This window comes from Galeopterus variegatus, unplaced genomic scaffold, assembly GCF_000696425.1.
Source record: "Galeopterus variegatus unplaced genomic scaffold, G_variegatus-3.0.2 Scaffold410, whole genome shotgun sequence".
Lineage (NCBI taxonomy): Eukaryota > Metazoa > Chordata > Mammalia > Dermoptera > Cynocephalidae > Galeopterus > Galeopterus variegatus.
The window spans coordinates 475,941-491,371 of record NW_007726521.1 but is presented as its reverse complement, the minus strand read 5'-3'; the positions used below and the strand labels follow the sequence as shown (position 1 = coordinate 491,371).

The 15,431-nt window shown below is 40.1% G+C and overlaps 1 protein-coding gene and 1 pseudogene across 3 annotated transcripts in view; both read left to right on the top strand.

Annotated features, from left to right (window-relative positions):
- Nucleotides 1-15,431, top strand: part of TXLNG (taxilin gamma) — a 49,988-nt gene that overhangs the window by 20,929 nt on the left and 13,628 nt on the right. For all 3 annotated transcript variants that reach the window (XR_550190.1, XM_008568442.1, XM_008568443.1), the window contains 5 exons: nucleotides 3,187-3,490; nucleotides 6,188-6,279; nucleotides 10,608-10,778; nucleotides 12,119-12,313; nucleotides 15,101-15,220. Coding sequence is in view for 2 of the 3 variants with exons in the window: in XM_008568442.1 (XP_008566664.1) it covers nucleotides 3,187-3,490; nucleotides 6,188-6,279; nucleotides 10,608-10,778; nucleotides 12,119-12,313; nucleotides 15,101-15,220 (882 nt within the window). In the remaining variant the exon portion in view is untranslated. The remainder of the gene's footprint in view (nucleotides 1-3,186; nucleotides 3,491-6,187; nucleotides 6,280-10,607; nucleotides 10,779-12,118; nucleotides 12,314-15,100; nucleotides 15,221-15,431) is intronic.
- On the top strand, nucleotides 1,368-1,911 carry LOC103587048 (annotated as a pseudogene).

Genomic DNA, 15,431 nt, shown 5'->3' with positions numbered 1-15,431 from the left:
AGCTAGTGAGCGGGAACCGGTCTGTATGTGGGATCCGAACCCTCGGGCAGGAGCGCCGCCGCGCTTCCCAAGCGGTGCACTATCCAGTGCGCCACCGGGCCGGCCCGGAAGTGAATTTTTAAATATTTTTTCAAAGAATCTGAGAGTCTTTCAATATTACTTTGTAAGTTTTTTCTATCTGAATGAGGCTTAGAATGTGGCATCGAACCATAACTCTGAAAAGAGACAACCCCATTTCCCCTTAATGCATTGATTTTTTTAAAGAAATCATAGTATTACATTCATATTACTTTAAAAGTATCATGAAAACTATGAGACTGTGTTTAGTCTCTGTCCTTAGAGGAAAATATTTCTTTGTTTGTTTTTCATAACTCTTGAATAATGTATAAAGTTCAAGTTTTTAAATAAACTTTATTGAAGTAAAACATACCTTCAGGAAAGTATGCAGGTCATAAATGTTTAGGCTTAATGAATTTTTACTGGGTTACTCCATCTAGATCAAGAGATAGAGTATTACCAAGCACCCAGAAGGCCCTACCCCCAGTGGTAAGCAGTATCCTGATTTCTAGCACCATTGGTTAGTGTGGCCTGTTTTTGAACTTTATATATAAATGGTTTCCTACAGTAGGTACTTTTCTGGCACCTTCTTCACAACGTTAGGTCTGTGTGACTCATCTGTGTTGCTGCATCTAGCAGTAGTTCATTCTCATTGCTGGACAGTATGAACATACTACAGTTTCTCCATCCTTCTGTTGATAGAAATTTGGGTTGATTCCATCTGGAGGTGATTACTAATAGTGCTGCTTTAAACATTCTTGGCCTTTGGGTGCACATATGTACACACTTGGGTAAAATCCTAGAGTTAACTGGGTTAGAAGGTATCCATATTGCCAAAGAGTGTTTCAAAGTGGCTATGCTAATTTGATCTTCCAAAAGCACAATACTTGATTTATCAACATTATACTATGTAAACTAAGGTTTTAGTTTCCTTAACCTCTCCTTTCTCTCTCCATCCCCTCCTACTTTGACACTTTATTTTTAGTTCTTTAGTTGGATACTGTTGTAACTTGAAGTAACAAATCTCTGCTCTCCCATTAATTTTTTTCTTCAAGTGGTAATTCCAATTGCAGCCCATTGATTTTTGAACGTAGCTTTTGTCCACTTGTGATAAGAGAAAGAGGACTGGCTGGTTAGATCAGTTGGTTACAGAGTGTGGTGCTGATAATACAAAGCCCCGGGAATCCCTGTGCTGGCCTGCTGCCAAAAAAAGAGAGAGAGAAAGGTATTAGACACCCCCCCCCCCCCCCGTATCATTCAGAAAAGGAAGAGGTCCTCTTCCCATAAGCAATCTAAGGTGATCTGTAAAAATGGTTCGCTATTCACTTGACCGAGAAAACCCCACAAGATCATGCAAATCAAGAGGTTCAAATCTTTTTGTTCACTTTAAGAACAGCCGTGAAACTGCCCAGGCCATCAAGAGTATGCATATCTGAAAAGCCACCAAGTATCTCAAAGATGTCACTTTACAGAAGCAATGTGTACAGTTCCAGCGCTACAATAGTGGAGTTGGTAGGTGTGTCCAGGCCAAACAGTGGGGCTGGACACAGGGTCGGTGGCCCAAAAAGAGTGCTGAATTTTTGCTGCACGTGTCTAAAAATGCAGAGAGTAATGCTGAACTTAAGGGTTTAGATGTAGATTCTCTGGTCATTGTGCACATCCAGGTGAACAAAGCACCCAAGACATGCCGCTGCACTTAAAACTTACAGAGCTCATGGTCGGATTAACCTACACATGAGCTCCCCCTGCTGCATCGAGATGATCCTTACTGAAAAGGAACAAATTGTTCCTAAACCAGAAGCGGTTTCACAGAAGGAAAAGATATCCCAGAAGAAACAAAAACTTATGGCATGAGAAGAAATTCAGCATTAAATAAATGTAAATAAAAGTAATAAAAAAGAAAAGGAAATGGCCCTCTTTCTTACAGAATTTAAATTTGTGCCACATGATATGACCAAGTAGTGTTAACAAGGGGGAAAACCCCACATAAATAGGGTTAAAATATGATGGAAGAGGGAACCTCCTTTTGTACTGTCTTAGCCTCCTGTGGCTCTGGCAAGAGTAAGGTAAAATTACGGATTGAAGAATAAAATAATGGAATAAAGGCATCTTTGCTATGTATACTATCTGTATTAGTTAGGGCAGGGATTGCTGCTTAAAATATCTGTCTCAGGGCCGGCCCCATGGCACACTCGGGAGAGTGCGGCGCTGGGAGCGCAGCGACCTATATAGGAATGGCCGGTGCGCTCACTGGCTGAGCGTGGTGCGGGCGACACCAAGCCAAGGGTTGCAATTCCCTTACCGGTCACGAAAAAAGACCAAAAAAAAAAATTGTCTCAAAATTTCTGTGGCTTAATACAAGAGTTTATTTCTTGTTCACCTAATAGTCCCGTGTAGGTTTTCTTTGTAGGTAGGGTGGCTTTCCTGTATGTACATGGGATTTAGGAGGCCAGGCTGCTTTCATCTTGTGGTTCTGCCATCCCATAGGGTCTTAGAAACCCCTGCATTCATCCAGAGTGGGGACGAGATGGTGGAGAAAAACGTATGCTTCTAAGAATAAGTCTTGTTGCAGAAAGGACAGTCATTGCCTCCACTCACATTCAATTGGTGGGAACCTCACATGGGAGTCCCACCTAGATGTCAGAGGGCTGGGAAATGTAAGTCTCTGGCTGGGCACTTGTCCTATAGTGCCAGCTCCATGGGATATTTGTGGAGCATGGGTGGTTGGTGGATAGCTGGCTAGCCATCTCTGCTGAACTATCTCCTTGAGGATAAGACTAGAATAATTAATTAATGTCCATTAACTTGGGACAATTTAGCTTCTGTTAAGGTGCTGATTATTTTAAGTGGTGAATTTTTATAGGGAAATAAATTTAGATTTACAATTAAATGGTATTCCTTGCCTCCTTTAATACTACTTAGTTGTGTGATTTGTTTGAACTTTAATTTCCTTGTACCCCACAGTCAGATCATCTCTCAGTGAAACTTGGAAACTACCATGTTTACATCAATTTTATAAACCACTGAGAAAGAAAAAGTCTGTCAAGCTATGATGTGCCATTGCTTCTAAACATTGATTACATTTGATTTAACCCCTTCCATCTTTTTTCTCCTTCCCCTTTCCCCTAGTTTGAAATTGGCACAATGGAAGAAGCTGGAATTTGTGGGCTAGGGGTGAAAGCGGATATGTTGTGTAACTCTCAATCAAATGATGTTCTTCAACATCAGGACTCCAATTGTGGTGTCACAAGTAACAAGCACTCATTGGAAGAGGATGAAGGCAGTGACTTTATAACAAAGAACAGGAATTTGGTGAGCCCAGTATACTGCACACAAGAGTCAAGAGAAGAAATTCCTGGACGAGAAACTCGAACAGATCCCCCTGATGGTCAGCAAGATTCAGAATGCAGCAGGAACAAAGAAAAAACCTTAGGTAGTAATCACTGCTCAGTGGTTGGATGTTTTCACATACTGCTCTTTTTACTTGTGTTTTCTGCAGCACAGGGGATCATGAATCATTTTGGAGGTCCTTAACTAATACAACCTATTGTATTCAGTGAGGTCAGTCTGCATGTCTGTTGGAGTTATGTGCAAGTGGTTAAAATAGCAGAGTAGGAAGCTTAGTTATTTCTCTAAATAATAAAGAATTGGCCTTCTTGAAAAAATTTGGAGCCAACTTGACAGAAGTAGTATCTGACTTGCCTTGTTTGTGTCTTTGATGTAGACTGACCACAAATTACTGTGAAAACTATCTAATTATTTGACCAGATTATTAAAAAACTAGGCACAAAACTTTAGAGACAGTATAATGTTATCTGTTATAGTTCAGAAAGTGGGTAAAGATTGGCTTTTAGGGTATGTTTTTTCTCTCCTGCTATGTTTTCTGATTTAGGACTAGGAATGTGATATGCTAAATCTGATGAGTGAAATCTGAAACTCCCTTTTATTTTAGCCTTATTGTTTGTTCCTCAGTTTTTTATACTTATGAGGGTACTCCAAAAAGTTTGTGAAAAAATAGAATTAAAAGATAATACAAACCTTTCCATGAACTTTTTGAAGAGCCCTTGTATTATACCTAAGATTTACAGTGTTTGATTTACATGGTTTTGTATGTGACTGTAAGTTGGAATTATCCTTCTTATTAAATCCATTCTGTACTACCTTGGAAAACATAAAAATTTATAGGAATATAAAAAGTAATTTTAATTCCTTATAAATAAGACAAATTTCTTCAAAACCAATACCCCCAATTATTTGTGTGAAAGCACAGGGAGCCTTAAAAAGTTACACATAATGTTACCATGTGACCAAGCAAATCTACCTCTAGATATATACCCAAGAGGATTGAAAATGTGTCCCCGCAGAAACTTGTACGCGAATGTTCAGAGTAGCATTATTCATAATAGCCAAAAAGTGGAAACAACACAAATATCCATCACCTGGTGAATGGCTACATAAAACGTGGTCTAGCCATATGATGGAATATTACTCAGCCATAAAAAGGAATGAAGCACTGATACATCCTATGTGGAAGAACCTCAAAAACATGCAAAGTCGGGCCGGCCCGGTGGCGCACTGCTACAGTGCGCTGCTTGGGAAGCGCGGCGGTGCTCCCGCTGAGGGTTCGGATCCCACATACAGACCGGTTCCCGCTCACTGGCTGAGCGAGGTGCAGGGAGCAACACGGAGGGTTGCGATCCCGTTGCCGGTCCCGGGCCGGTACGGGTGCGACACTGAGGGTTGCGATCCGTTGCCGGTCATGAAAAAAGACAAAAAGGAAAAAAAAAAAACATGCAAAGTGAAAGAAGCCAGACACAAAACGCCACCTATTATATGATTCCATTTTATATGAAATGTCCAGAATTGGCGAATCCATGGAGACACAAAGTAGTTTTGTGGTTGCCAGGGCTGGGGAGGATGGGAGAATAAGGAATAACTGCTAATGGGTATGGGTGTCTTTTTGGGGTGATGAAAATGTTCTGGAATTAGTGCACAACTTTGTGAACATACAAAATTGTACACTTTAGAAGCGTAAATTTTATGGTATGTGAATTCTATCTCAAAAAAACAGGTAGAGTTTGAGTTTTAAAATATTCATAAAATTATAAGTTACATTACGTTTTGATCATATTCAATAATTATGTTTAATTGTCTCTTAAAGTTCTTACTGGCCTTGGGCTGCCTGAGAGAAGGTTTTAATAAAATTTTATGTGGTTAAAAAATATTTTTTTGTTAGCCCGCTTTTTTTCCCAAAAGCAGTCTGTATACCACATACCAGTCATTTTGAGATATATATTTTAATGAAATATCTTATACATACAATTGAACATTTTAAAAAATAAAAATGATTTCTACCACCCAGCTTAAGAAATAAAACATTATCACTTATATTAAAACACCATTTGTCCCCTCCTATCTCAGCCACCTGCTTCTCCCTGCCAAAGTCCTTAAAATACTATTGTTAAGCTCTTTTCCCCAAGGGAATAGCTATCTTGTCATCCTTTTATTTGCAGTAACCCTGGTTAACACATGGAATGTGCTTAGTAAATCATCAGAAAATCATGAGTTAAATTGCTCATATGAAAAGATATATCACCAGTGGTTATGTGCATCTTAGATAGTCATAGTACTAACTGAAACTCCCTTTGAACTTGCTTCTATATTTGTACTTGGTTAGGAGGAAGCTTTTAAAAATATTCTCTGCCCTTTGTAACTTGTACTTTGTCTTAACTTGGACATCAATGGTTAGGCAAGGGAATTTTTAAGCCTTTAACAGGATTTCTTCTTATGAATAGCTAGCAGTGTTAGTGAGTGAAGAAATTTGGGGTGGATTTAGCTCAGTTGGTTAGAGTGCAGCCTTATAGCACCAAGGTCACAGGTTTGGATCCCTATACTGGCCAGCTGCCAAAAAAGAAATTTGGGGTGGGAATAAGGAGGGGAGGGGGGCCTGCTAATCTAGAATTGTAAAATAGCTTTCTTAATTGAGCCGGTAAATCTCTTATTTCTAGTTAATAGGTGTAAATTATTTTACTCTGGATGTCAGAACATGGGAAATGTTAGTGGAATTTACAGGTGAGATTTGGTCTCATTTTTCTTCCCAGCCTTAATTTCTTATCTTGTTAATCATCAGGAAAAGAAGTTTTATTACTGATGCAAGCCCTAAACACCCTCTCAACCCCAGAGGAGAAGCTGGCAGCTCTCTGTAAGAAATATGCTGACCTTGTGAGTATTAAATCAAGGGTGCGGGGGCCATGTAAAATATAGTGAAAATGTGTGTGTGCTTGATAAGCTTTTAAAATTATTTTATTCCAAAATCAAAGAGGAGAGTCTGGTTTCTTGGGCTTTTTTTGGTTGCACAATTTCATTTTATGAGGTAATATATAGAAAACATTATAATGCTAAGATGTCACATAGATTTTCTAAAACTCAGTTTTAGAGTATTTCTAAGTCAGCCTTTTTATTGCTGTGATGTGATGTCTTAGATGCCAGTCAGTTGAGGTGTAGTGGTTCCTGCATTTAAATTGTCTTAAGGGAATTCTAGAGATAAAGGCTCTGCTTTGATGGAAATTGGGAGTTAGATGAAATGGTCTACTAAAGCAATACTGTATGTCAGGAAATATTTATTTATGTGCCAAGCATTCTTTTTTCCATCATCCAAAGAAATTGACCTCATTGAAGAGTTTGTTCTGGGCCCTTGTTATCTCAGGTAGCATTAATTCTCTTTTGGAGTTATGAAAGCAGGCTCAATATGGAAACCCTGCCATCATATTTAAATTGAAGAATGGGAAAGTCATAGAACCCTTTGAAGGAAGGGTTGTGGAAAACTTTTAAAGTAAATGGTTCTAATATAAGTGCTAAAATTTTTGCCTTTTGTGAAATACTTAGGTGAATTATCATTTATAATTTTTATGCATTTTCATTTGTTGTTAAAGCAGTTACTCCATATTATAAAACACTATTTTTTGTCAATGACCAACTCTAAAAAACAAATTCTGTTTATTACTCGAGGAATGACAGTTATTTTCCCTCAGTTTATAAAGTGCTCTGGATATACCCTACTTAGCTCGCATTCAGCAGTCCGGCACTTTCTACGGTTTGGAGCAGGAGACCTTGTGCATTAGTGAAAATGGCCTAGAACAGTCACAGATGCAAAGATGGCAGAAACACAGTGTGGTTGGATTGCTGGCTTCAGAAAAGGTGTGCTTTCATTGGCTGTGAAAATGAAAGTCCTTATTGGTGCCATTTACATGAGGAGAATCATGCTAAAAGCAGTGGGAAAAGGAGACAAGAACAGAAAAGGGAAAAGAGAAAAGTGGAGAAATGAGTAAAAACCAGAAAAGGCAGTGTAGTAGGTTAGCTGCCTGACCCAGCGATGTGACAACAGCAGTCAGCCATGAATGGGTTAGGAGAAGAAAGAGCAAATAGTCCGGTGGGGCAGTCCTCATCGCACTGACACAGATCATTGGGACTTTTGTTGAAATGCACATTCTGATTCACTTAGGTCTGGGTTGGGGCCTGAGAATCTGCATTTTAACAAGCTCTTGGCTAATGCCTGATGCTGTCAGACCTTAGATCACCCTTTAAGTAGCAAGGATCTAGTGTATTTTGGTAATTTTTTATTTGTTTTGTTGTTGTTTGTGTGGGTGTGGTTATTAAGCATCAATAATAATAGCTACATTCATTTTAGGACATGACACATTAAAGACTTGCTTAGTGAGTAATCTCTTTGATATGGATTCATGCTGAACATATGAAAGATGAAATGTGTACTGTTTTTACAAACTGTTCTAAAGCTTTATTTCTTGAAACAACACCCACTTTATTTAAAAGTTTAAAGAATATATAGATTATATAGCAGTGAGACCACCAAGGGAGTAGCCTTTTCCCAAAGATTATTCTGTAAACTTCCCTTTTGCCTCTGTCCAGTATCATCTTACATGACTGTGCTTATTGCACTGACACTGTAGAGCAGTTGGAATGGAATTCTGTGCACTGTAATTGGGATTGTCCACTGGGGAGACCTTGTGGCCACCATGTTTACCAGATCACATGGGTTCATGAAATATTAGCATTTCACTTTTAGGTGTGGATACCATTAACATGATCCTGTAACATGATCCTTAAGTACTTTATAATGCTGTTCTATCCCATTCTGTAGTCAGTTTCTGTAGATTATTAGAGTGTAATAATAAATCTTGGGCCGGCCCGGTGGCGCACTCGGTGGAGTGCGGCGCTTGGGAGTGCGGCGGCGCTCCCACCGAGGGTTCGGATCCCATATAAAGACCGGTCCGCTCACTGGTTGAGCGTGGTGCGGGCGCGGCACCGAGGGTTGCGATCCCGTTACTGGTCACGAAAAAAGACAAAAAAGGAAAAAAAAAAAATATAATAATAAATCTTAATATCTGGTTGGGTAGGTATAGCCTCCTTACTCTTTTCATCAGAAGCATCTTGGCTATTCTTGGCCCTTTACTCTCTGTAAATTTTAGATTCAACTTAGTAGTTCCATGCGAGGAAAACACCATCTATAGATGCATCCAGGAGATAATTGCCATCCTCATGATATTAATAAAACTTAAAAAGTAGTTTTCCTTATGGAAAAAAATCAAATTAGATCCTTATATACCATACATAACAATCAATTTCAGATTTAGGGCTTAAATGTCAAAAAGTAAGCTTTAAAAATTTTGGATATTTAGATTTATTAATAGGTAAATATTTTTCCGACCTTGGGTTAAAGAAGGATTTCTTACAACACAAAAAGCATTGTCAGAGAAAAGATTGTACAAATTGGCTTTATTGAAAGTAAGCCTTTCTGTTAATCCAAAGATACCTTAAAAGGAAATGAGAAGACATTACAAACTGGGGAGAGCTTTTTTTTTTGGTGGCCAGCCAGTACAGGGAGCAAAGGGGAGGACATATTTCCAACAAATATGACTAACAGAAGATTTAGTATCAAGAATATCTAAAGAACACCTGCAAATGAATAATAAGACAAATAACCCAATGGAAAGCTGGGCAAAAGACATGAAGAGGAATAATGAACACAGGATAAGGATTGTGGTGACCCGTGTCAGGGAAGGCGGGGGCTCTACATACCCAGGTGAAGTTGTAGCTAGTGTGTGCAGAACCTGCAGCCTCAAACTGTGCTGCTGCCCATAGTCTGCAGAAAGATTACTTTACAACATTGTTACACAAAAACAGGATTTTTCCTGCAGGGATTTCAGTAAAGGTGTTTTGAATATCTGTAAGCATTCTGACTATAAGGATGCTTGATATGTTTTGATAGGCCACAAGATGTCACTGTTGCTCTTGAAATTGTGACTCAGCATCATTTCCTTCTTCAGTAAAAGCTTTGAAAGGTCAGTGTAAAGCTGCCATCTTATCTGTTAGTGTTGATTTGACCTTGAAATAGACTCATTGGCTCGAAACCTAAAATTGCAATGATTACTCTCACTCACAAAGAACCCTGAGTACTGCTTACTGAGTTCTAAATTTTAATGACTGTATTGACACAGTAGCCTGTGGGTGTTTTTTTAGAAAATTAAAACTCGATGGTGTTGATTCCTAAAACATCATTAAAAAAAAAGAGAGACACAAAGCATAGTAAACCCATATTTTATATTTAGATTTCAGCAGGTCTCTTAACAGGTAGGAAATAGACAAACAGCAATTCAGGGCATGTCTGGCTTTAGAACTGTTAGTCCTGGCCTTCAACATTGGAGTTAGGTTAGTTATGAACAGGGGTTAGTTCATTTTCCAAAGTGTTAAGCCCAGAACACATGGGCAGGGTTGCCAGTGGGCTTCAGGAAAATTCTGGGGCAGGAGATGTCCAGTTGAAGGGTATCATCACTTCAAAAAACACAGGGTTTCACTTGGTTGGAGTGTGGTGTTGATAATACCAAGGTCAAGGGTTCGGATCCCTCTACTGGCTGGCCGTCAAAAAAACCCAAAAACAACAACACAGGGTTGTAGCGAGAAATTGAGGAGCCCACATTCCTGTGAGTCATTGAGTTGAAACCAGGAAGAAGAGCTGTGGTCAGTGTCTGGAGTCAGGTAAGTTGACAAAAATCAAGGACCCCAGGGGGTGGCAGGTCAATATGGAAGTCAAGAGTCTTTTTCAGTCATTTAATCACTTTCAGGCTGCTAGGCTCAAATCTCCACCTCACTCTGTACTAATTATGGAATCTTGGGCACCTTATTAAGGATGTTTCTGGGCTGATATATTTCCTCTTCTATAAAACTTGGATAATAAAGCTAAACTGGGATAATAAAGAGTTGTTGTGAAAGTTAAATATATCTAAATCTAAAGGGTAAAGAAATGAAAAATAAGATTTTTTTCCTACCCTAATTTGCTTACTTTCCAATCATGACTGGAAAAGAGAGGAGAGGGTTGGCAGTGCAGCATGGCATGAAACAATTTAAATAAAATATTATACTACAGTATTTGGCTTTTTGGAAATGTGTTCCATAGCTTTTATTGTAATTCTTCTAGCCATAACTCTTAAGGTTTTTACTGTTCTTCCTAAATGTAAAGTGCTTGTTAATTTTAGCTGGAGGAGAGCAGGAATGTTCAGAAGCAAATGAAGATTCTGCAGAAGAAGCAAGCTCAGATTGTGAAAGAGAAAGTTCATTTGCAGAGTGAACACAGCAAGGCTATCTTGGCAAGAAGCAAACTAGAGTCTCTTTGCAGGGAGCTTCAGCGTCACAATAAGACGTTAAAGGTTAGTTGGTTTATTTTTCTGTTTTTTTCAGAACGGACTTAGCTGTTTTTATGATCAACTTGTACTTATTTGAAATAAATCCTTATCTCTTCTTGGAGACAGATAATACCTTATTTTCTATTTTGCTTGGGCTGATGCTGTGTGTGATGAGGTCACTGTAAATGCAAGACTAATTCTTTCTGCGTAAGTTCTGGTTTCTTGTTCAAGATAGAGCTCCTTAGTTACCTCATACTTGGTTGCAGGGAATCTAGCTGGGACTGATGTTTATGTCCACAGCTCTCCTGCTTAGAGCCATGGCTTAGGAAGCTCAGAGTTACCAGTTTTCTGCTGGGCACTGATGTAGCTGATCAACATGTATGAAAAGCTGCTGTGAAATGAGAAACCTAACAGATTTGAGTCAGAGTGAGTCTGAGAAGGGAGAACTCCTGCTGAGCTCTTGGGTGGATGTCATGACTGCATTGCCCAAGTCCCCTGGCCCACCCCCAGCTATTCAGTTGCTAAGTACTTTTAGAATAGTCCTTACACCTTGGCTAATTATAAAGGAAAAGGGAACAGGTATCCAAAGATTAATTGATATCCCCAGGGGAAGAGGGAAAAAGAACAGAGCCACGGGAAGATGGGACAGGCCCATCCTTGTGTACAGTTGTGGTGTGAGTTTGAGCAGGATCTCTGATCAAATCCATCCTCCCTACTCAAAACAAACCCCCAAGGCCCAAGGATATAGGGCACTCATGAAATGGATCTTCACCTCATGGGAACCGTTATTTTCTTTGCTTTTGAACCCTTGAATTTAGATATTAATTAAACTGGGTGGTATTTTTTTTTCCCATAGCAAATCAACATTTTCAGTGGATGATAATTATTGTTTAGACATGCAGAGGTCTTTTAACATTTGTATCCTAGCAAGTGTTAAAAGTAAGCTTTTTAAAATAAGGATTCAATTTGTCCCTTCCTGTCTAGGGAGTAGAAAGTGTGACCCAGAAAATAAGCTACATGAGGGGCTGTGTCACTCTAGGCTGATCCAAGCTGATGTGCCCTGCACAGCCAGCAACTGGGGAGCTGGCTGCTGGGAGAAGCCGCTGACTTGTATTTCCAGTATACTGGATTTTAGATGTCACGTAACACTTCTTTTATAGCAGGATAGTTTGCATCTGTCTACTTAGGAAAAGCTGCTTGCTTTTACTTACGTGAGAGCCTTCTGGCCATAAATAAGGGGGAGGAGTTATAGTTCAGAGGCAGCACTTTGGGGGAGCAATAAATGAATTCCCATCACTGCAGCGTCTTTTGTGAGCATCTTCTCTACAGATATGTACTATTAACAAATTATTTTGGATAATAAGGAGGAAAATATGCAACAGGCACGAGAGGAAGAAGAACGACGTAAAGAAGCAACTGCACATTTCCAGATTACTTTAAATGAAATCCAGGCCCAACTGGAACAACATGACATACACAACACCAAACTCCGACAGGAGAACATCGAACTGGGAGAGAAGCTGAAGAAGCTCATTGAACAATATGCACTGAGAGAGGAGGTAACAGCATTTGGTTTGTTTAGACCGCTTCTCAGTGTTCGCAAAAGCTTCACCATTCTCTACTAAAGTAAGACTGTTGTCACGGGATTTTTCTTTCTTTCTTTTTTTTTTTTTTTAAGATGACCAGCAAGGGGATCTTAACCCTTGTCTTGGTGTTGTCAGCACCACGCTCTCCCAAGAGAGCGAACCAGCCATCCCTATATAGGGACCCGAACCCGTGGCCTTGGTGTTATCAGCACCACACTCTCCCAAGTGAGCCACGGGCCGGCCCCACAGGATGTTTTAGAACCTTGGTATAAGCGTAGTAGAAGTTGGTTATTAGGAAAGGATTGAGCAGCATGACCAGCAGGATTCATTGGGATCATCACTTGATGGCCCTGAAGTCACTGGCTTTGGATAGGTGAGGTAATTTCTAGGAGATGTGTTAATTACTACTTCCACGTGACACTGGAAAGTTGCCATTTTAGCATACATATTATTTCCCCTTATCCAGACTAATAGTAATTTGACCCCAAAATATCCCGTATCTTAAACATCTGAGAGTCTGTACAGTATCCACCACATTATTACACCTGTGTTTCAGATATTTTTTCTTTTTTTTTTTTTTAAATGACTCGTAAGGGGATCTTAACGCTTGACTTGGTGTTGTCAGCACCATGCTCTCCCAAGTGAGCTAACTGGCCACCCCTATATAGGGACCCGAACTTGCGGCCTTGGTGTTATCAGCACCACACTCCCGAATGAGCCACAGGCCAGCCCCTACCTTTTGCTTTTTTAAAAAAACTTACTGTGGAAAGTTGTAATCTGAAAAGTAGAGAGAGAATATATCACCTAGTTTCAGTGGATGAAACCATAGTTTCACCTATATTCCCCTAGGTTATTTTGAAGCAAACCCAAGGTGTCATATTATTCCATTCATAGGTATTTGAGTGTATAGCTAAAAAAGATAAGGATTCTTTCTAAGCATAACCACAATACCATTTTCACACTTAAAAAATTACAATTATTTAAATATTCATTGTTCAAATTTTTCTGATTGTCTCCTTTTTTAAAAAAAAATTGAGGGCCGGCCCGTGGCGCACTTGGGAGAGTGCGGCGCTTGGGAGCACAAGGGCATTCCCGCCGCGGGTTCAGATCCTATATAGGGATGGCCAGTGCGCTCTCTGGCTGAGCGCAGTGCGGGCGACACCAAGCCAAGGGTTGCGATCCCCTTACCGGTCACAAAAAAAGACAAAAAAAAAATTGAATCAAGATTCAAATAAATTCCATCCATTTCTCTGTTTTTATAATTCTCAACTCTAAAATAGAGATCCTCCCCCCTCTTTTATTTTATACTTACAACATGCTTATTTATTATTTATCTTTATTCTGTTTTTGTATGCAGTATGTTTATTGAAGAAACTTTTGTCCTAGATGTTAAATTTTTTTATTAGATTAAAAGCTCTCAATTTTCTTAAAATGACTTTTCTAGTTTTGTTGTTTATTTATTTTTATTTATTTATTTTTTTCCTTTTTGTCTTTTTTCGTGACCGGCAACGGATCGCACCCCTCAGTGTTGTGCCCGCACCTTGCTCAGCCAGTGAGCGGCCGGTCTGTATGTGGGATCTGAACCCTCGGCGGGAGCGTCGCCCCACTCCCAAGCGGCCAGCCCCTAGTTTTGTTGTTTAATATGACAGTCTACTTCACCTCACATGTAGCAAATTTGAAAATTATGTTTTAAATCATATTACTTGTGAGTCTCATTTATTTTGAATGTTATAGAATATTCTTTTTGGTCAGGATATAATTAATAATGATCAAATTACTTGCAGGTGAAGAGAAATCATCCGCTGTGCTCTCCTGAATACTTAGGCTACTACCTTCTTACCAACTAGCATGTTTCCTTCTTTTTTTTTTAAAAAGATGACCGGTAAGGGGATCTTAACCCCTGACTTGGTGTTGTCAGCACCACGCTCAGCCAGTGAGCGAACCGGCCATCCCTATATGGGATCCGAACCCGGGGCCTTGGTGTTATCAGCACCGCACTCTACCGAGTGAGCCACGGGCCGGCCCCGCATGTTTCCTTCTTATGTAGGGTAGTGTTACTGGAAGAGTTCTATTTCTCTATTTCCCCAGCTGGGAAGGGATGTTCTGATGACTGTATTGTATATAAAAAACCACTTATCAATTTTGTCTGGAAATACTAACAAGCTTTTACCAAATATCTAATATGTGCCAGGCATCACGCACCTTACATAGTGCAACTGTTGCATTTACTGTTAACAGCTCTACAAGATGGGTGTGGTTGTCCCTGGTACAGATGAGGGCACTGAGATTCAGCATGGGGAGGAGTTTGCCCACGGCCACACACTGGCCAGGCTTTGGCCTGGGCCATTTCTACCATCATGTCATGCTGCCTTCAGCTGAGAAATTTGGGAAAATTTAATGGAGAGAAAAAAAGGAATTATGTGCATGATGTATGGGTTTAATAGTTTGATCTGCTAATCCATCTTTGAGCCTTATTTTCAGTGTGGGGCAGACACAGGAAGTACAGAGCTGGTGGTGGAGATGGGGCCAGGTAGAGGGTGGCAGTCAGAGGGCAGTGCTCTTGTAGGTGCAGGAAGGTTGTGAGGTGGTGTCGAGTAGCCACTTCTGCAGGTGCAGGGACAGAGTGACTCAGTGTTCTTAGTTGGCTAGGGTGGTATTAGCAGGAAAGCAGAATGAGCAGGTGTTGTAACGTGTTATTTTTCCTCCCTACTGTGTTCCTTTCTTCCTTAAATGATGGAAGAAATTTTGCTTTTCCCGTAGCATATTGATAAAGTGTTCAAACATAAGGAACTGCAGCAACAGCTTGTGGATGCCAAACTTCAGCAAACGACACAGCTGATAAAAGATGCTGATGGAAAACATCAGAGAGAAAGAGAGTTTGTAAGTTCTACTTCTTTTTTTTTTTTTTTTCCTTTTTGTCTTTTTTCGTGACCGGTAACGGGATCGCAACCCTCGGTGTCGCGCCCACACCACGCTCAACCAGTGAGCGGACCGGTCTCTATATGGGATCCGAACCCTCGGCGGGAGCGCCACCACGCTCCCAAGCGCCGCACTCTACCGAGTGCGCCACCGGGCCGGCCCGTAAGTTCTG